This window comes from Mytilus trossulus, chromosome 11 (assembly GCF_036588685.1).
Source record: "Mytilus trossulus isolate FHL-02 chromosome 11, PNRI_Mtr1.1.1.hap1, whole genome shotgun sequence".
Lineage (NCBI taxonomy): Eukaryota > Metazoa > Mollusca > Bivalvia > Mytilida > Mytilidae > Mytilus > Mytilus trossulus.
This window is the reverse complement of record NC_086383.1, coordinates 7357515-7381225: the sequence shown is the minus strand read 5'-3', so window position 1 is coordinate 7381225 and position 23711 is coordinate 7357515. Positions and strand designations below refer to the sequence as shown.

The 23711-nt window shown below is 31.4% G+C and overlaps 1 protein-coding gene across 1 annotated transcript; it reads left to right on the top strand.

Moving 5' to 3' along the window:
* Positions 1–5117: 5117 nt before the first annotated feature.
* On the top strand, positions 5118–14356 carry LOC134691479 (transmembrane and coiled-coil domains protein 1-like). Its single transcript, XM_063552024.1, has 7 exons — positions 5118–5123; positions 6904–7104; positions 8179–8304; positions 9089–9220; positions 9832–9921; positions 10564–10742; positions 11454–14356. Exons 1-7 carry the CDS (start codon positions 5118–5120, stop codon positions 11578–11580), a joined length of 861 nt encoding a protein of 286 aa, XP_063408094.1. The 3' UTR covers positions 11581–14356.
* The last annotated feature ends 9355 nt before the right edge of the window (positions 14357–23711 follow it).

Below are 23711 nucleotides of genomic sequence, written 5' to 3'. Positions count from 1 at the left end.
TCACAAATTAATTAAATACTAAAGTTTTCTACCACAGGAACTGATTACCTCAGCTTCCAGCGAGCACCATTTTATATTGGTATGTATGCAGATTTTATTAATTGATAAGATATTAAATATATTTAACTTCAAATTAGTATCAATAGAGTTGAGAATGGAAACGGAGTATTTGTCAAAGAGACAACAACCCGACTAAAAAGCAGAAAACAATACAAGGTCACCAAATACGGTACCTGGAGGCGAGCTTAAGATGGACCATAGACAATAAAGTATTCATGTTTTTAAAGTGGAATCATAGATACCGGGACATAAATTGTGTACGTCACAAAAAAGACACACTATTTTCAAATATCAAATAAAGTATGGGGTTTAATCATTTAAGATTGTATACTTTTGAAGACATGTCAAATCTGCAAGTTTGCAAAAGTTCCATAAAACTTAGACTTGCTACATGTCCATTCCTAATTATGTTTTTTCTCTTTTTTTTTCAATTTTGCCCCTTTAATAATTTTACTGCTATAACTAGGAGATTACAATTATACTGACATCTGCAGGAGGAAGTTTCTCCAAGGGCAATCAGTAGGCTGGCACTGATCAGTAAACATATAAATTAGTAAGAGAGAAATAATAGAAAGGGAATTGTAGCAAGTCTACATAAAACTGTGTCTTGTTTTGTAACATTTTTATTCAATGTGGATTCACATGGTGAGTGATGCAGAATACTCTTAACCTGTGGTAACACTCAATCTTGTTCATTTTGGAGTTCATACAACTTCCATTTTTGTTACCTTTTTTCTTGGTTAATCGATTGATGAGATTTGAACATAGGTGAACTACTGTTGGGTTATGTAAGCATCTATACTTTTATATAAGAAAACCTCATTTTGTGTGTCGCTTCTCTTCATTCCACGCTCTTTATGACCGTGATTTCGAAGGTGTGTTCTAGTATGAATGAATTACTAGTATACAAACAGAATTATTAGTTTTAAAATCAGAACAAACGAGGGACGAAATATACCAGAGGGACAGTCAAGCTCATAAATCGAAAATAAACTGACAACGCCTGGCTAAAAAGGAAAGAAGACAAATAGACAAACAATAGAACAGATGACACAACATAATTTAACTAAAGAATATGACGTTACGCACGGTATTTGTGCTACTTAGCTTACACGACGTTCCTAATAAAACAACGATTTTGACGTTGTTCCACGGAAAGTTTCAAACGTTGACCTTATATTCTACTCATTTGAAAATGCCGCTTAAAGTAAAGAGATGTTCGAAGTTGCTTCTTTATATGTTTTTTTTTCAAGCCGGTGCAAATGCACAGTTTCATTGAAATAAAACAAAATTTTAGATACATGAACAATTTTTAATTTTTGCGCAGAATTGTCTGCAACAATAACACAAAATGACAATTTGATGTCTTATAATGATTTAAATATATAAAAAGAAGATGTGGTATGATTGCCACTGTACGGCCTTCAACATTCAGTTTCCTCTATTTCTTGAAATTAAGCAATGTTCTCTCTGCCAGGAGACGTCACCTATCTTTGCTAGTGAAATTGTAAATATTTCGTTTCTTGTTTCTGTCGCTTTTCCCCAATTACACGTTTATATATGTTTGTTGAAATTTGGTAATTTCGCTCCCTCAATTAACGTTAATATTCAAATTCTTCTTAATTTTCTTTGATTATGTGAAATATGTAGGTGGTATATTGCAAGCTATTTTTCTTTTCATAATCATACTTTATCAACACTTTAATCCTGGGACTATTATACTAACGTTAATATATAAGTCCCAGAATTTGGTTTTATTTAATTTTTCCTTTAAATGATTTAAAGTTGGTCGGGGTCTAAATTATTTTTTAAAAAAGAAAATGTTTTCATTGATTATTTTTTTAAAATTAGGATTGTTTTACCTGGGAAATTAAATAATTGATAAAATTCATGTTATATAGGTATTTACACATGTTATACATAAATCGGGCCGTTAGTTTTCTCGTTTGAATTGTTTTTCATTTGTCATTTCGGGGCTTTTTATAGCTGACTATTAGGTAAGGGGTTTTCTCATTGTTGTTTGCATATAGAAATTATTGATTGTTCTTATACAGCCGAATCTTCTACTTTATTTTGAAAATGAGAACCGTGATTCTGTATTGTTTTGTTTTTGCTTTCGGAAACATATTTTACAAGCTATCCTTTCATCTGATATTTTTTCACAAATTCAAGCGTAAAAAAGGGTGGGCAATCAATACTTTTTTTTAATTTTTGATATTATAGAGTTTGGCAAAGTATGGAAAACTCTCACACAGACCAATACTTATCTCACAGATTACCAGCAGGTCGAAATCTGATTTTGAATAATACAATTTTTGTTTTTACTAGATGTGATTTTTTTTAAAGTAATTGCTATATGTGCACGTTTACATATTGTTTTCTCAATCGAACAACTATGGACCAGGAATGCATTTCATGCATTTTTTATAATATACAATATTTTTAGTTCAGCGCTTCCATTTTCAACATATAACTGAGTATCGGTTTACACTAAATCTTCTTTGACATTCATCTGATTATTTTTATGTTTTCGTTTTCAATCTTTTTGGTTTCGTTTTTACATTGTTTTAAAAGTATAATCAAAGTACTGAAGTTGAACCTCGGATGACCGCAAGTTCTTGTGGATGGTCACAAGCACTTGTCTCAGAAAAAAAATCACATTTCTATACCGAAAAACTGAGGTTTATGTACAGAGATATATTTTTTTCTGAGACAAGTTCGTGCGTGGATGATGAATAAGTGACAAGGAATTCAACTTCACTGCTTTAATATCTATTATATTGAGGTGATACAAATACGTATACTCTGGTTTGTTGTTATATATATATATATATATTAATTATTGTATATAGCAGTTACATGAATGTATAATTTTCATCCAATTGTATATCATTCTATTCTACGATTCTAATAAAAGAGCAGTACAAGTGCATCGAGGACACTCTTCTATAACAATTCGATTTTTCCAATAGATTGGATTTGAGTAGACATTCATATTTAAAAAAAAACACTTTTTGGTGATATTCTTCCGCATGCGTTAACACATTTTTTTCTGTACGTGTGCATACATTTTATTGCATATAAATATTTCTAATGACATAATATTTTCGTATTATCAATTTCTGTTCTTATGAGTATTCATTGAAGAAGTGAATTTATAACAAGCAATAAGAAATGTTATTTTTTACTCGATTATATCCGCGTATTTATACGATCGGTTACAAATCAAAAACGAAAGTCAAATCTCTAAGGCAACAATACACACAGTCATCGCGATTTAAAAATTAATATTCAAGCTATGTTTTGTGGCGTTCTGTGAAGATAAAAAAAATCTACTTTACACCGCAGATTGGTTGGTTGATTTTTTTTTCTAGAATGAGTTATATTTAGGAGTGTCTGTAAGATACATTGGATCTAGGTGCTACATGTTTTTGTGCCATCCATCGTATATGTCGGACAACTACTCTCTCACTCTCACTCTTTCGTTCTTCCTCAAATTATGGTACAAGAAAAGCTTCAATTTCAATATACTAGTTTCATCACATGCCTATGTACCAGGCAATTCTGTTGGAGATTCGAGAAAATAATCTTCATTCTGCCACACTACTTCTTAATGTAATAACCTTATTTTTCATACACATATTGCTAGGTAGATGACTAGGAATTGTTCTACTCACAGTAGATAAAAAAATGATCGTTAGCTATACTGCAATGTTTATGACATACAAGTATTTCTCTGATAAAAGTTTTTTTAAATGAGTCGATACGACAAAAAAAAAATTATTGCACGTTTTACTGAAATGTTCACGACTAAGGGGGTGTACTTTTTCTCATAAAAACTTTTTGTGAGAATTTTCATTCATGTGTATAGCTTTGAATCTTTTAATAGCAACGCTAGGAACTACAGATACTATCTGGCTGAGGGGAATAATTAAGACTATCTCACTTTTGATCGCATTTTCTTTTTCAATGTATCTTGCTTTTATAAAGTGGGAGTGTGGTCATTAGTAAGTTATATCTTTGTTTATGCATATTAAACGAGAACTTTATTTTATATAGATCAGACCATTTCATGAAATTATGTTATGCCAAATATGCAAGAAAACTCGTATAGACGTCACGCACGCTGTTTCTACAACCCCTATGACTTAAAAAAGAATCTTCGGAATTTCCTCCGCAAAACAAAATAAAATGTTAACAAACACTAACCACTATAAAAACTAATTCAGTATATGTTTTCCTTTATGTTATATCTAGTATATTTGAGGATTAAAACAACAAAGCTTAGTGAAGAAACGGATGTCCAACGTTACATTTTTGAACAACTGTTTTATCTCTTATGTATAGTGATCCTATTTCTTATTCTCTCACCTTCCCGAAATTTGGCAGAAACAACGAAGTGTGTCAGTTCTTGGTTAAATTAAAGCCGTTTTTTTGTCGAATTTCGTTTGACTCGGTGGCTGCATATTAAGCTGGAATAAGAAAAATGTCCAATGACGTTTTTCGTTGACTTAACGGCTGAAAGGTAGTTTTATAAGTAGACATAGCTAAAAATGTCTAAAAAATGTGAGATAATTATAACATCTACCGAAAGAACAAACATTTGCCTCATTGTTCGTGGTTCAGAAATTGTAGATTCTATAAGACCATCTCTACACAGTCGTTTTTCAAACGGTAGCCATTTTGTCCAAGTTGATATTTCATTTGTCAAAGCAATAAATGCGGGTTTTTTACCTGATATTTCAATAAGTAACTTATAATTTACCAAAAACAAAAGTTAGATACACGAAAAGAACATGAAGTCTAGAATCTTTTGTTATTAACTGCATGTTTGGGTCTTACAGGAATAAAATGCTACGAATCATTACAAAACGGTAGCCATTTTGTCCAAACGTCGAAAAACGTCAAAAAATCCAAACAAACGCTTTTTTTCGACGTTACATGTGCACAAATTGATCCATTGTATATATCTGATACTTAAAACGAATCGCGTGGTGACATTTAAAAAAAAACTGCTGGTTGTCGAAAAAAACACCACGGTACATGTTGTGCATGAAATGGAGGTAACTGAAAGACTTATTTGAAACAGCGACAAAAACAGTTTCATTGAGTTTTAATTCAATGAAACTGTTTTTGTCGCAAACCCCGTATTATACGGACGATTCAGGAGAAGATTAGTACATTTTAAAAGCAAGCAACTTCAAATTACTGGGGAAATAATTTTCAAGATCGGGTTATAATAATTTTATTTAATGGTTGTATTTCGACAAGTTATGTGTCAAGCAAAGTGTTAATACAACTCAATTCAAATTAATCAAGGGTAAATATGTTTTTATTTACATGCTGAGTGTCGGATATATTTGTATTAGGGTTTAATCAAGATATGAAAAATTTACAATGACAGATGATATGCGCCATGTAATTTTAGCAGCCTGCGATTAAAGTTTTGTTATAATTCATTGTTGAAAACCGTATACTTCTGTCGCATTTTTCCTTTCTTCAAATTCATTACTTACGAAAATACAACATTTTAAGGTGAATTTAGGGTAAAAAATATTTAATCGATTTCCACAACCTGAGATAAATAAATTCATGGTAAATAGACATCACAAAATTAATAAAGACAGATTTAGAATCAACCAACTACATAAAAAAAAAGCAAATGAAACTTGCAAATTGAATAAATGTATGTCAAAAGTTTCAGAAAACTCATTTTGATGTCGTGGTGGTGTAATGTCGTGTTGTAGGAACATCGTGCGCAACGTTATACAGTTTAACGTTATTATAACGCGAACGTCAAATTACGGTAACGGGGACATTTCATTGGACATCTTAGATCGTTTCGGATTTTTTACCTGCAACACAAACAAAAGTACATATCATATCATTTTAAAGGAAATTAAATGTATTTTCCATTCATATCAGTTAACAGGTGTTAAAAATTTGAGATATAGTCGATTTTTGTTTGATAAAAAGCCTATGAACTATTCTTTGTGTTATTTTGTCCATCAGGACATTTTATTGGACACGGGAAAAATGACGATGTTTTTAAAATAGGACCACAGTTACATATTGATGACTTCAGATAGCTTCTTCGGGACATGTATAATTTTTCTGATGTTATTAAGATCCATTTTCGTATGTTATATATTATGAAATTGAAGTCAGAAAGTGTTTTTACGGATTGAACAGCTAATTGGGACATTTTTTTTCTTTTTTATTTAAACTCTTCTGACAATCTTCCGTCTCTTATAGTTAAAAACGTCTATTATTTAATATAACGTATAATGTAAACACTACATTTGTAAAATTTTAAACCATTCTACTAACTAATGAATCCGCACTGAGATTTCAAAGACGCACATAAAACAAAATTGTAACAGCGGGACACCCTTAAAATGACGTTATAGACATCGAAATGAGCAAAGTTTTTCATTAAAAAATATCCGAAGCACAAAATCATCTATGTTATTGATTTCTATGGTTTATTTCTTTTCGAATGATATGCATAACATGGCTATTTATTGTATATGATAAGAGCTTGATTTTGAATAACCCGCCTTCTAATCCATATTTCCAAAGTGACACCAATATCGTGCGCAACGTCTAAGCAACACGAATCCCACCAAAAACTAGGGATGATCTCAGGTGCTCCGGAAGGTGAACAATTTTCGATAAATTATTCCAGCAGAAAATGCGATCTGATTAAAACCAGTTCGGGGTCCACGCTTCGACCACTCATAAGGATCTGAGAACGCTCTATTATATTTATCTGTCAAGTGGTACTCTTGATTGTCTGATGAGTTTGAAACTTATAAGGTATGACTGATTCTAATCAACAAGATCATTCAGGAATCTGTCCAACAATTGTCTGATGAGTTTGAAACTTATAAGGTAAGACTGGTTCTTGTCATCGAGGTCATTCAGGAATCTGTTCAACAATTGTCTGATGAGTTTGAAACTTATAAGGTAAGACTGGTTCTTGTCATCGAGGTCATTCAGGAATCTGTTCAACAATTGTCTGATGAGTTTGAAACTTATAAGGTATGACTGATTCTAATCAACAAGGTCATTCAGGAATCTATCAAACAATTGTCTGATGACTTTGAAACTTATAAGGTATGACTGATTCTAATCAACAAGGTCATTCAGGAATCTGTCCAACAATTGTCTGATGAGTTTGAAACTTATAAGGTATGACTGATTCTAATCAACAAGGTCATTCAGGAATCTGTCCAACAATTGTCTGATGAGTTTGAAACTTATAAGGTATGACTGATTCTAATCAACAAGGTCATTCAGGAATCTGTCCAACAACTGTCTGATGAGTTTGAAACTTAAAAGGTATGACTGATTCTAATTAACAAGATCGTTCAGGAATCTGTCCAACAATTGTCTGATGAGTTTGAAACTTATAAGGTATGACTGATTCTAATCAACAAGGTCATTCAGGAATCTATTAAACAACTGTCTGATGAGTTTGAAACTTATAAGGTATGACTGATTCTAATCAACAAGGTCATTCAGGAATCTGTCCAACAATTGTCTGATGAGTTTGAAACTTATAAGGTATGACTGATTCTAATCAACAAGGTCATTCAGGAATCTGTCCAACAATTGTCTGATGAGTTTGAAACTTATAAGGTATGACTGATTCTAATCAACAAGATCATTCAGGAATCTGTACAACAATTGTCTGATGAGTTTGAAACTTATAAGGTATGACTGATTCTAATCAACAAGATCATTAAGGAATCTGTCCAACAATTGTCTGATGAGTTTGAAACTTATAAGGTATGACTGATTCTACTCAACAAGATCATTCAGGAATCTGTCCAACAATTGTCTGATGAGTTTGAAACTTATAAGGTATGACTGATTCTACTCAACAAGATCATTCAGGAATCTGTCCAACAATTGTCTGATGAGTTTGAAACTTATAAGGTAAGACTGATTCTAATCAACAAGGTCATTCAGGAATCTGTCCAACAATTGTCTGATGACTTTGAAACTTATAAGGTATGACTGATTCTAATCAACAAGGTCATTCAGGAATCTGTCCAACAATTGTCTGATGAGTTTGAAACTTATAAGGTATGACTGATTCTACTCAACAAGATCATTCAGGAATCTGTCCAACAATTGTCTGATGAGTTTGAAACTTATAAGGTAAGACTGATTCTAATCAACAAGGTCATTCAGGAATCTGTCCAACAACTGTCTGATGAGTTTGAAACTTATAAGGTATGAGTGATTCTAATCAACAAGGTCATTCAGGAATCTGTCCAACAATTGTCTGATGACTTTGAAACTTATAAGGTATGAGTGATTCTAATCAACAAGGTCATTCAGGAATCTATTAAACAATTGTCTGATGAGTTTGAAACTTATAAGGTATGACTGATTCTAATCAACAAGGTCATTCAGGAATCTGTCCAACAATTGTCTGATGAGTTTGAAACTTATAAGGTATGACTGATTCTAATCAACAAGGTCATTCAGGAATCTATTAAACAATTGTCTGATTAGTTTGAAACTTATAAGGTATGACTGATTCTTTTCAACAAGGTCATTCAGGAATCTATCAAACAACTCACCTTTTCAAAATCTAACATGTCTACATGTGGTAATCTCATTCTGGCTAAACCAAACTGAAAATAATGTTACATTATTGGTTGAATTTCGATTGTTTATTACGTTTTAAACCGATCAAACAGTTTTTGTTTACACTTTTGCAAATATAACCCAGAATGCATTATATTTTGTAAAGGGAATTGCTTACATCAATGTCTTGACCTCTGAGACTCATTTCACAAAAATTTTTACAAATAGAAATCATAGTTTAAAGACAGGAATTTTAAGTAAAATTTCAAATCAATTTTTTTTGTACCATTTTTTGTGGAAAGATTCTCTGATGGAAAGCCGTCTCCTTGGCAATCATACCACATTTCTTTACTTTTATAATGATATTAAAGAGGTGCTATGTAGAGAGCCTTGGGTTTTATATATGTGTACTTTCTGTTTTCAGATTACTGCCCAGAGTGATATAGGTATGTTAAAAACCTTGTTAGAAGAAGAACGTTACCGGGTAGAAAGATTAGAAGTACAGATAAATGATATGACTGAACTACAGCAACATGAAATACAGAATCTACGACAGGTAGGAGGGGTCTCTACTCTTTTACTCTTGTATGTCTGTAGGCCTCTCGTTAGATTTAGATTGGTTTATTTTCAGGAATTATTTAGAATACTTTTTATTTTTTTTTGTCAGCCTATATTGTGACACAGTGACAGATTCATCACTAAAAAATTTCCTGTTTACCAAATATTTACATATTGTTTTCTAACACATAGTGGCCATTTATGAAATGAGTAACATTTTTCTTTAGACACTATATATAAAATTTCTTGTATCAGGCTTCAGTAAGTTGAAATTTGGTGGTGTCACTTTAATCATCAAATTATGGCTATTTATGAATAAAAAAATTGTAAAATTTTTAGTTTCTGTTCTGTAACTTAAGTTTGTCCCAACCTTATATTATGAGACCTATACACAATACTTATTCTCTGATCAATAACAAATTTTGGTAGTGTCACTTTTAAAGTTCTTTAGTCATGTCCCTTTATAATGCTTTATACATGGGGACACATTCTCAATTAATTTTCTATTGTATTTTCTATTTTACTGATGAATATTTTGCAAGCAACATGACATGGCATCAATTGTAGTTGCTAATGTTACTAATGTTATATTTCTTCTTTCTCGAACAGGATATAACTGGTATGGAGGAGAAAACAGAATACAGACTTGACGAGAGGACCAGCGATATACATGACATGTTAGAGAATTGTACCACAAGGGTAAGTTATACATAGAGATTGTCACTGGAGAGAACCAGCGATATAACCGAATTCTTTGACAGAATGATTACAATTTAAATCAAGCTGAAGAGCGGTCAGACTCACAAAATATATTGTGATAAAAGTTAATCTTATAACATGTACATATGGCTAATGATCAACATTAAATGTATGATTTTTTTGGCCATTATGTTTTCTGGTCTGTGCGTCCACTCGTTCGTCCATCTGTCTGTCCTGCTTCAAGTTAAAGTTTTTGTTAAAGAAAATGATAGTGCGGATGGGGCATCCGTGTATTGGGGACACATTCTTGTTTTTAAATCTGATCTCAGATGCCTGAATAGCATCATACCCGTAGCCAGGGGGGTTCAGGGGGGTCGTACGAACCCCCCCTTGAAAACAAATAAGCACTGTTAAAGTCAATGTTCTGTTCGGATTGTGACTGTTAAAGTAGAGTTTGTGAGTCCAACGAACCCCCCTTGGAAATTTCTGGCTACGGGCCTGAATAGCCTTGTTTCTTGATGTATAAGATCTTTGATACAAATAGGTAAATGTGGGTCAACGAGCATTTTAGGGTAAATCTTCACCAATTATTTCACGATGAGTAAAAATGTTTTATTTTAGGTGTGATATTTTATATTTTAGATCACAAAGATGGAGCTTCAGCAACAACAGCAGCAGATTATCTCCATGGAGATGGTTGAGAATGTGACCTTTCGAACTTTGTTGACAAAGATGTTAAATGTTGTTTTGGCTATATTAGCTGTTATACTTGTTTTTGTATCTACACTTGCCAACTGTCTTGCACCGTTTATAGCTAATAGGTAAGCTCAAATACTATAAAAGTCCACCATTTTGAAACTTTTGGTTAATGGGTATTTAAATTGTTCATATTACATTGACTACATCATGTACATACCAGTGTTATTTACTAAAAAAAAATCTTATATACATTTGGTCCATATTTCTTTTTTTTTCTTTTTTTTCATGTAAGGGCTGTTCCAAAAATAAATGTATAAGGGTCAGAGGGCACTTTTTATTTGACCCCACCATGAATTTTTTTTTTAAAGATATTTCATTAAAATGTTCAAGCAATATAACCACCACCCATCAAATTTTGATAAAAGTGCCTTCCCACCTTCATAGAATTTAACTGGAAAAAGCCATTATGTGATTTCATATTTTTTTTTTAAATTTGTACAATTTTAACCTTCAGTATATCATGTAAATGTTCTCCTTCTTAGGGAAGTTTTATTCTTGGAAAAGAATTTAGGATTATTGCTGAAAAATGATGTAGAAAAAAAGCAAGACATACCAATCCTACAATAAAGAAAAAGTTTTTTTTTTATTTTTAAATTCTCATAAATGAATTTATTTTTGTTTACAGTCAACAAATTCACCATTTCAGAAGTACCACCAAAAACCACAAACCTGTTACAATTTTTTTTTCTGCGATAACTGTTTATATAACATTCTGATGAATTAGTTTTGTTTGTAGTCATGTAATTAATTAATGTATTTTTCTCTCTTTTCAGGACAAGAGTTTTGAGTACGACTGTTCTAATTGTTAGTATTGTAATGATGTTCAGAAACTGGGACGGCATCTCTAGCCTAATAGGATCTATATTTAACTTTCTGAGTAGTTTATTTCCACAAAGGTGACGAGGATGGTAATAGTATTGAAACTTGATCTGGTAGTTGGACATATCCAATAATTATTCAAATCTTCTCATTTATATGAACGGAAGGAGGACATATTTCTCAATCAGAGGGAGAATTCATTTCTCCTTCCAAGGGAGAAATCATTTCTTGACTGGTGGCAACGAACTCATTTTTACATTCAATATTCAGTGAACAATTAGGAATTGAATGAGGAATCTGTCTTTATGGATCTGAAATTATAGGTTGTTAACAGCTGTGCTGTTATAATGATAGTCCAATCAGAAACAAGCTGTACTGCTATTTCGACCAATGGGAGAACTGCTTATAATCAGTGTTGTTATTTCGACCAATTGAAGAGCTGCTTAGAATCTGTGATTTGTGTATTTGGTGCTGAATGTTGTCAATCAAAGTGATGGAATACTGACTGTCAGAAATTACTGACAGTTGTCAGTGTGGATAAAAGTGCTCTTTTGATGACAATGTTTTACATTGTAGTTCTTCATGTAAATGTGATTAAGTATTTTTAATCAGATGGGGATGATAATGGTTTAAGATAAAATGTTATTGTACATGGCCATTTTTTTTTGTTAAGTGTGAGCATATGATTTTAATATGTGTATGTTGATTTAAGAGATTTTAATAGTTTGCTGTTAAAAGTTTTTATTTTAAATGCAATGGATTATTGTATGGAAAATGTTTGAATATAATATTGATCAGTCCATTTAACATTAACAATGACAGTTTGTTTTCTGGGAACCCCTATTAACAGATTTTTATATTACCACTTCCATATGAAACTTACATGTAGATTTTTTCATAGATATTCACTTGTTTACACATAGTATGAAATTCCATTGTTTCATTATTGCCAATCAATGCAAAGGGCAGAAATCGTATTTTAAACTTAACATGAATATAAAAGGGACATGTTGGAAAGGGAGATAATTTATTTATTATCTTTTCTTTTTTTTGGAAAGAGAGACATTTTAACTTTTGGTAAATTAAATGTTGTGGAAGACAATGTAATAATACTGTGATGTTTTTTATTTTGGTGAAAATAATTCTCTAGAAACTGTCTATTAGAAAACACACATAACAGAGAAGGGAAAAAAATACCAATTTGATATTAAAACTCACAAGTCTAAAACATAAAACATTAATGCCATGCTAAATAATCGAAAAAACTATATATTTTTTTTATCAGAATGCAAAAAATAACAGAAATCTAAAGACTGAACATCAAGAAACCTACAAAAAAACTTGGACTTAAGGTGGTACCTAACACTACAGGGAGATAACTCTGTAAAATCAGCTAACGTTTCAATTACTTTGTGTTGTCTATAAGGGAATATTAAGATTCTCAATGATCAAAATTAGTGTTTGTCAAACTGCTATATAACCAGTGTAATTTTCTGATAAATTGGTTGGGTTCAAATGTTTTGAAATTTTTATATTTTTGTCAAAGGGTCAAAGTAAATACTTTGCCAAAATTTTATGAAAATTAAACAAGCCAAATCAATTTTAAGGAAGGTGTTGGGTACCACCTTCAAAAACATGAGCTGCAGAATGTATGCAAACTGCTAAGTTACATTTTATTAACTTGATACTGTAAACATAGTTATACCTACAGTCGTTTAACATTGCCAAAAGTTTTATTATTATTGATGCAATTAAACAGTGCCAACTGTGAAATAAATATGTTGTAATTAATGATTTAGAGTTCTCTCCCTTTTTAAAAATGGAGACTTTTTCCTCGCATTTGTAAAATTGTGCATAAATATACACCACTATTTTTGTTAGAGTCATATGCATTATTTCTTTGAATGGATTTAAGGGTTCAATAGTTTTTAACATTACATTTATGTTTTTACAGATTTCAAAGCATTAGTTATTGTATGAAGTAATTTGCTGGTCAAATTTACTATATTCAATTTGGGACATTTTTCAATATCATGTTTTTTTAGTGGTAGATATCATTTTTATGATGTTCTTTGAACAAGTACCTATCATTTACTGTCTTTCATCAGTCATTTAATGTTCTCAGATACATATATATGTAAATTTAAAACAATTTTCAAGAACTTTTTTTGAATTAGGAATCAAACTTATAGTGTTTCGATACCATAAGAGTTTAAATTTCAAAAAAATACTGGCAAAGAAATTAATTTTCTCATTCATACAAGTTAATATATTTTTGGGACAAATTTGTGATTTCCTTTACAGCTCTTCTATAAAAGCATGCAAAACAAAACTTTAATCAACTTGTTTGCTTGGATGTTTGCAAAAAATAGGTAGGCAGAGGTTCAGTCTGCCTTATATATACTGGGATTTGATTGGACAATAAAAATTGACAGGAAAAGATTTTTTTTTTATTCTCCAATCAAATTCCTGTATATATTAAACAGACTTAAACAGACTACCTACCTGTTGTTTAACAAACATTCAAACAAACAGAGCAAGCAAGTTGATCAAAGGTTTGCTTTGCATGCTTTTATAGAAGAGCTGTAATAGCTATCTTTCTTTCTTTCTTTTTCAGGGCAGGGTGATAAACATGTTTTCCCCCTTTCTTTTTGTCAGTGCTGGTTTTCATGATATTGTTTATAGGTGTTTAGATGTATATTTTGTTATGGATTAATTATTAATTTATTCACTGTGTTGTGATATATGCATGTTTGGTAGAATTGTTCATATTTTTAATCCTGGAATTCCATGTAATGGAATGTTGTATGATTGTTCAGAACATTGTATCTCTTAGAGATCAGCTGATTAACTTAAATTGACATTGTTGTTTTTCATAGAAAATATCAACAGACCAGAATTTTTTTTAAAAAGTTTTGATGATCTTATGGTTTGTGATCTACCCAAAAAAGTGAGAAAAAACATCATTGTTATGATATTTGGTCTTTAATCCTGACTAAGACAAAATGATAGTTTTCTCCCAGTAAACTAATGTAGATTGTAGTGTCCTATTACATCAGTAATTCATCCCTCTAATTGACAAGTTCTAATGGGACTGATTTGTCTCCTATAGCTATCTCCTAGTTATCCAATTGTTGCCATCTATTGTATTACAACCAAAGACTTTGTTTTTACTGTTGTGTTAAAGTAGATTCTTACTTCATATTATCATACTACTACAGGACCTCTAACATTGTACCATGAGGTTACTTTCTTAATGGGTATCAGGCTGACCTATACAGTAAAAAAATCATAACTGTTACTTGATTTCTTCATGGTTATTAGGCTGGCCTTTAAACAAATTAAGTATTACTATGAACTGATTTCCTCATGGGTATCAGACTGGCCTTTAAAGAAATAAATTATTACTATGAAATTACTTTCTTCATGGGTATCAAGCTGACCTTTAATTATAAAACAATAAAATGAAGTTCTCTGTCCATTGGTATGCAGTTGTATTAGAATTGCAACTTCTCATTCCAATGGAGACTATTTGGCCCTGTCCCCTCAATCAATTAGTCATGCATGTGCAATAAGATAGGCATTTATATCCCCCTTTCTCCTATTTTCCTTGCCCTTATGGTTTAATGACTTTAAACCTTTTGTGATAGTTTTCAAGTTTAAGTTTAGGTTCATTTTTAAAGACCCACTTATGACAGATCAGCGGCATTTTGTTTGCAGTTTTTTTTTTAAGCATTGGCATTTCTCATTTCCAGGGAGGTTGTTAGGCTCTGCACTTTCAGTCATGGTCCATTGATTTTGATAGTGCTGCCTAGTTTACATGAACTTTTTGAATTAAATATTTTTGCATTATGCTATCAAACTTACCAAAAAGTGAGATATATCTGTTTCAACAGTTAATTAAATTTGGATTAAAATTTGAAACATAGATTTCAATTAGATTTATATTCAATCCTAAATAACATGTCAATATTACAATAACATATTTAGCTTCAAGATTATAAGAAGGGGCCTAAAGGAGTTATCTGCACGGAAGAATGTGAAATAAAATTGCCATTTCACGATGAACGAAACAATTAAAAATCACAAAACAAAATTTCTCCGACCAGTATCCCAAATTGCCTCTTTTATGACAAGACCTACCTATTGTATTTATTGTAAACTTGTTCTTGTCCTGAAAATGGAATATTTGCCACTGGACATGTAGCAACAAACAATCAATCAATCAAAACACAGTGCATGACAAACATTTTTCACACGTTGCACGAAAATAACCCTTTACCACCCTCTTATAAGCCTATAGTTATCTTTGATGGCTTTACCTAGAACTTCTGGAATAAAATACAAAAAAAATATTCTGTTAGCTGAAAGTTCTAACATAAAATAAAAAAAGTGTAAAAAATATCAATTCTAGAAGGTAATTTTCATTGGCTTAATATTTGGCAAATTATTTAAAATATTTTATCTAAATTACTAACATCTAATACTTGATTGATATAAAGACTGTAGATACATATAATTAATCCATTTTGTTAGTGTATGTGTGTAAGAGAATGGTTTTTGAATGTTACATGTATGTCACATGATATTTGTGGTGGCATGTGACTGAATCACATGACTTTCAGTGTCAACATGTTTTACTTTGTTGTTACTGACAACATATGTGCACAAGCAATTGATTATGCATGTGCAATAAAATAAATAAACAATGCAATAAAATGAAAAAAAAAAAAATTCTTTCTTCTCCAATGACAAGCAAAATAATTGAATGATATTTATATCATGAAGTCAGCACTTTTGTATGGATATGTTCATTATTAATAATTCTAATATGAAGGACTATTATCTGCAACCAGTATAATTGCAATATATCTACATTAATGCTCAGGATAAAATAATGGATTATAAATGCCCAACCCATGGTTAAATGAAAACAAATCTACAGCTGGCATGAATTATTTCTTAAACAACTCTTAACTGACCATAACTCATAAATAGAAGTATGAACAACTATAAACATGGTAAGCTTTACAAATATACCAGTTTATTAACACTCTTAAAGAATTTATTGATTCAAATGACAAAAAGAAACTGACATTGATCATACATGTACATATCAAAATTTGCGAGCTTCATTAACAACTTCACCTTAAAACAGGATGGGATATCATGTTATAACTGAAGTGTACTATCTTGTAATACAAAAAAAAAATCACAAAAATTCATAACAGAAAGTCCCTAATCCATGGTAAAATCTAATGATAAAACACATAGAACAAATGGAAAACAACTGTCGTATTCCCGAATTAGTACAGGCATTTCTGAGGACGCTTCCAGGTGCGGGAGTTTCTCGCTGCATTGAAGACCTATTGGTGACCTGCTGTTGTCTAATTTATGGTTGGGTTGTTGTTTCTTTGACACATTCCCAATTCCCATTCTCAAATTTATTTCCGAATGTAGAAAATGGTGGATTGAACCTGGTTTATAGCGCTCAACCTCTCACTTGCATGAAAGTTGCATTGAATTCCATTATATTTACAACTATATGTGAACAAAACAAACAGACATAATAGGTAAAAATGCAAAAAAGGGGTACAGCAGTCAACTTTGTGTTATTGTCCTCATCACTATAAAACAAACAAAAATATAACAAACAAGAATGTGTCCATAGTACACGGATGTCCCACTCGCACTATCATTTTCTTTGTTCCGTAGACCGTGAAATTGGGGTCAAAATTTTAATTATGAATTAAAATTAGAAAGATCATATCATAGGAAACATGTGTACTAAGTTTCAAGTTGATTGGACTTTAACTTCTTCAAAAACTACCTTGACCAAAAACTTTAACCTGAACTTCACACTATCATTTTCTATGTTCGGTGGACCATAAAATTGGGGTCAAAACTATAATTAGGCATTAAAATTAGAAAGATCATATCATGGGGAACATGTGTACTAAGTTTCAAGTTGATTGGACTTCAACTTCTTTAAAAACTACCTTGACCAAAAACTTTAACCTGAAGCGAACGGACGCACAGACGAAAAAACATAATGCCCCTCTACTATCGTAGGTGGGGCATAAAAAGCTCCAAAAGTCGCATTAAATTTTAAATACCTCATTCTTTTTTTTTTTTTTTTTTACCTCAAACACTTTTATTTATCAATGTTAAATCCACAGTCAGTCCACCTGCATTCTGTTACTTCAAGAATATCAATATTGTACGATTGCATCTCTTTAAGCAGCTAGGCAGTCTTTCAATATTCATACACTGTTCGTACGTTCCATGCTCCTATCTAAAGATGTTCTTTCGGTCCCAGAAGGTTGGGTTCCAGTTGTTAGCTTCTAGAAAGGTTTCACTACCAACATTCAAGGTGCATCTGATTCTTATGTACGTACACAATTATAGTATATTATAAACTGGAAATTAATGAAAATAAATGTTTCTTGTAAATCATGCATGTTTCATCTTAATATTAAAGAGGCATTTTATAAACTACATTTAAGACGATTATGCTGTTTTATCGCTATTTTTATTTGAAATTTTCCTTTTAATCTTGCTGACTGATAATAGCCTTTCTCAGCGTAGGCCAGTGATATAAAAAAAACATTCGTTCGACAAGGCACATGGCGTTTGAAATTGACATCGACGTCATAGGTAAAATAGCGATAAACATATTATAGCAAATTTACCTGATGATATCGGGATGTTGGTATTTATTTGGATCTAAACTTGTACTTGTGATTTGTTTAAAACCGGTTTTGATAAAAATAAACGAAGAAATGTCGAAATGTTCTGAACTTAATTAAATCTATATTTGGGTAAAATGATGCAAGCATATGGTTTTTATTGCGTCTTACACTTTGAGAAACGAATAATATTTAACTACTTTATTAAAATATTGTGTAAAAACGTTAATTATGAGCTACGAAAGTCATGTGGCTTGTTCATTTTTCTGAGCAAGTTTTAAAAAAATTGGAAAGAAATATTTTTACTGTGGGTTAGTTTTCAATAGTTTCACTATCATATAGATTAACAACTTTTGGTTATATCTATAATTTAGAATCATCATTGAAGGCGGAGCCCGAATGCACAGTCAATTAATTTTATTGATGTGCCATTTTTATGTAAGAGTGACATTCCTTTGTATTATCTGCCGATTCGAAAAAGTTATTCCAGTATGTTCTCCCTTTAACAGGTCCATTATTTTATAATTAAGTTTAGCTTTCTGATATAATTTTTGAATGATCACAAAATGTATCAATTCAATATATTTCAGTTTTTGTTATGCCCCACCTACGATAGTAGAGGGGCATTATGTTTTCTTGTCTGTGCGTCCTTTCGCCCGTTCGTCCGTCTGTCCCGCTTCAGGTTAAAGTTTTTGGTCAAGGTAGTTTTTGATGAAGTTGAAGTCCAACCGACTTCAAACTTGGTACACATGTTCCCTATGATATGATCTTTCTAATTTTAATGCCAAATTAGAGATTTTACCCCAATTTCACGGTCCACTGAACATAGAAAATGATAGTGCGAGTGGGGCATTCGTGTACTGAGGACACATTCTTGTAATTGGTGTAGCACAAAACATTGATGCACGAATATACTTCCATAAATTTGAAACGTTTAAAATGATTACATACCAATATAAAGAACCGTTCATCATCATTTTTGAAAAGAACTATAAATATATATCGCATTATTTATCTCCCCTTCATGATAGATTGATTTGGAAATCAACCAAAGTTATCTAATATTAATCACAGAGAGGGACTAGCAAGCAATTTTTAATTGTAGCTTATTTAACGTTAAAACAATTTTCCACTATAAACGAATGTTACTTTAAACAAATATAAGGACTTTGTTAGCTAAATCTACAAATCTCATTAGAAATTATGAGATATTATTACAATAGATTAATATGCTACATATTATCATTGGTCATCTCAACTCGATTGCTTTTTTTTACTTTCGCCGTACCGATTCAAGCGAGAAATTCAATCTCGTTGAGATAATCAACGATTATCTATACTGACTGCGACAACAGGTCGATAGTGAGTTAAGAAATAGAAAAATCGTGTAGGTCAACCAATTCAATATGATGACTGTAACATTTATGTTGTGTCGTTTTTCATTTTTTTTCACAACAGATGTCATATTAAGAGCAGGATCCGCTAACCCTTCCTGAACACAGCTCTTGGTGGAGTAAGTGTTGATCAGTTTTTAAATTTTTATGTTCTGATATGTGTACGGATGTTTGTCTGTTTGTCTTTTACTTTTTAGCCATGGATTTGTCGGGCTTGTTTTTTGACAAATGAGATGTAATCTCCCTTTGGTTTCTTTTGACTTTGATTTTCAGTCATTCTCTCTCTATTTAGAGAATATATTTTGTCAGTGGAAAACCATGGAAAACTTCACCACAATGATTTAAGCATTCACAAGCGTAACATATCAATGGAGATATGTAGACACCATACAAATTAACAAAGGTATGTTACTGATGAGAAATGGGAAGTTGTCAATATGAAAGTCAAAATCATCACGTTTGTCAATATCATATATCAATATATAAATAGATCTTTTAGTTTCGTAATCATTCTTTTTCAGAAATATACCAGGATTTATGAGATGCCAGCACTTATTGGTTCTTACAAAGACACTTATTTAGACGATTTACTCGATCATCCAATGAAAATGGGCAATACAAGTGTAAAGCGTAGGAAGATGAAAAGTTTTAGTTTCCATGGAAAATTACTTTACAAAGTGATTGGAAACTTCCAGTAGATCTTCAAAATATTAATGAAACTTAAATATAATTAACACCACTGGTTCAATAAACTGCATCAAAATATTTCTAAAGACATTGTTTAACTGTTGAAAGAATGGTTGCAAGAAATATAGAAATACATTTAGTCGACCCGGCTTTCTGATGGTTTTCATATTAATTTCTATTCTGTTTTTAGACTGATATTTTTTAATGTTGATACTCCAATAGAGAAGACCGTAACCCAGTTCTGATTAGGGTTCGTGTTGCTCAGTCTTTGTTTTTCTTTATTGTGAGTTGTATACTGTTGTTTTTCTTTATTGTGAGTTGTATACTGTTGTTTTTCTTTATTGTGAGTTGTATACTGTTGTTTTTCTTTATTGTGATTTGTATACTGTTGATTTTCTTTATTGTGAGTTGTATACTGTTGTTTTTCTTTATTGTGAGTTGTATACTGTTGTTTTTCTTTATTGTGAGTTGTATACTGTTGATTTTCTTTATTGTGAGTTGTATACTGTTGTTTTTCTTTATTGTGAGTTGTATACTGTTGTTTTTCTTTATTGTGAGTTGTATACTGTTGTTTTTCTTTATTGTGAGTTGTATACTGTTGTTTTTCTTTATTGTGAGTTGTATACTGTTGTATACGTTTGTTTTTCTTTATTGTGAGTTGTATACTGTTGTTTTTCTTTATTGTGAGTTGTATACTGTTGTATACGTTTGTTTTTCTTTATTGTGAGTTGTATACTGTTGTTTTTCTTTATTGTGAGTTGTATACTGTTGTTTTTCTTTATTGTGAGTTGTATACTGTTGTATACTGTTGTTTTTCTTTATTGTGAGTTGTATACTGTTGTTTTTCTTTATTGTGAGTTGTATACTGTTGTTTTTCTTTATTGTGAGTTGTATACTGTTGTTTTTCTTTATTGTGAGTTGTATACTGTTGTTTTTCTTTATTGTGAGTTGTATACTGTTGTTTTTCTTTATTGTGAGTTGTATACTGTTGTTTTTCTTTATTGTGAGTTGTATACTGTTGTTTTTCTTTATTGTGAGTTGTATACTGTTGTTTTTCTTTATTGTGAGTTGTAAACTGTTGTTTTTCTTTATTGTGAGTTGTATACTGTTGTTTTTCTTTATTGTGAGTTGTATACTGTTGTTTTTCTTTATTGTGAGTTGTATACTGTTGTTTTTCTTTATTGTGAGTTGTATACTGTTGTTTTTCTTTATTGTGAGTTGTATACTGTTGTATACTGTTGTTTTTCTTTATTGTGAGTTGTATACTGTTGTTTTTCTTTATTGTGAGTTGTATACTGTTGTTTTTCTTTATTGTGATTTGTATACTGTTGTTTTTCTTTATTGTGAGTTGTATACTGTTGTTTTTCTTTATTGTGATTTGAATACTGTTGTTTTTCTTTATTGTGAGTTGTATACTGTTGTTTTTCTTTATTGTGAGTTGAATACTGTTGTATACTGTTGTTTTTCTTTATTGTGAGTTGTATACTGTTGTTTTTCTTTATTGTGATTTGTATACTGTTGTTTTTCTTTATTGTGATTTGTATACTGTTGTTTTTCTTTATTGTGAGTTGTATACTGTTGTTTTTCGTTTAATTGTTTAGTTTAGCTTGAGAAAAAAAAATCACAGACGAGACACAGGTATCACAATCCAACGGAGGGATCGAGGGCATAATCTATTTGTTTCTGCTTTATATTAGAGAAGGTAGAAAATCTGGATGAACATACATTGTGTGTTGCATATTGTAACGAAGTTTTTGTCTTTCATATGTCATTGTCATTACGGTCATGTTCATGGTTCAGTGACTGATTCAGGAAACACTTACTTTTTTTTTGTTTCTAGACTACTTTCGAGTTCGATGCATTTTCGTCAAAAAACTTTGGTTTTAGTGAACGTCACTCGTGCGTTTAGGTGCGTCATGACTTCCGTTTCAATGTTGAGCGAGTGGTTGAAAAACTATCAAGTTATATTGCACGAATAATTCGGCAAATCAAACTCTCATAATTGACAATCTGCACTGCTGTTATTAGGGAATTGTGATTAGTTACCTACGGAACAAATATTATTCTAGTTTACACTGCACAATGACGATCACTTAGACGTTTGATGAACGTTATAGTGCAGAGATACAGGCGAGCCCCTCTTTCTGGTAAATGACGTCACAAAGGCGCTTGCAATTGACGAGTTTTCTCCGGTGATGGATGAACTCGAAAGTGGTCTATTGAAATACTACGGATTCATTTATCTTCATGTATTGAAGAAAAGTTGCATTTTCGTGGATATTTGATTTTGTGGTTCGGCCAATCTGTTAATAGAAAGCCTTTAGAAGATTTGTATTTTTTTTTTTAATATTTTAATATGTGGTTCACCTGTACCCTCGAAAATTGGTATATAACGAATAATAATAAGTCAACAATACTCACTTATTATGAGTGAAAGGATATAACTATTTTGGGAAATAGATTCTTTACACAGTCTGCATGTCCGTCAGGTGATGTTTAATTGAAGTCCGTTTCTGAGATACTTCAAACAAAAGGTCAACTGTATTTGGTGTATGGAATAATTGTTATGGGTACATGTATCGATTTCGATTTCATGGTTCATTGCAAAATGTTTATTTTTTGTAGTTTGGTCCGTTTCTAAAATACATTTGTATCAAAAGCAAAAGGTCAATTATATTTAGTATATGTAATAATTGTGAGGTGTAAATGTATGTGTGGCAGCGTTCAAATGTCCTTGACCTCATTTTCACGGTTCATTGGCCAATGGTAGGTTTTTGTAAAATTGACAGTTCATCAGATTCTATAAAAGAGGGACGAAAGATACCAAAGGGACAGTCAAACTCATAAATCTAAAAAAAACTGACAACGCCATGGCTAAAAATGAAAAAGACAATAGTACACATAACACAACATAGAAAACCACAGAATAAACAACACGAACCCCACCTAAGCTGTATGTCTACTAAATATGGTGTATGGAATGATAGTTCATGTCTATTTGATATTGTTAACCAGATCATGACATCCTTTTTATTTACATTTATGATGTTAAGTTTATGTGATACTTGAAGTAAAACCTTCATTTTATAGACTTCATTATTGATTGAATGATACAGACAAGACAATTTATTGTGTGCATTCTTGTCTTTTTTGCCATGGCATTGTCTGTTTGTTTTAGACTTATTTAATGTTGTCATTTTAGCGGTTTATTAAACATTGTAATAAGGCCAGAGGTTTGTCTAGCCTCCAAACCCAGGTTCAACCCGCCATTTTTTGGCTTAAAATGCCCTGTACCAAGTCAGGAATATAGAAGTTTTTATTTCAAATAGCTCGTATAATTTCTAACTGTGTTGCATGTCGTTGCATTTAAATAAACTCATCATTGATACCATGACTAAATTTAGTATATATGCCAGACGCATGTTTCGTCTACAAAAGACTC

Excerpts from the sequence above, each read along its gene's own strand:
- LOC134691479 (XM_063552024.1), top strand. Across the intron at positions 8,305-9,088 it reads ATGAGTTTGAAACTTATAAG|ATTACTGCCCAGAGTGATAT; the intron begins GTATGAGTGATT and ends TTCTGTTTTCAG. Across the intron at positions 9,221-9,831 it reads AAATACAGAATCTACGACAG|GATATAACTGGTATGGAGGA; the intron begins GTAGGAGGGGTC and ends TTTCTCGAACAG.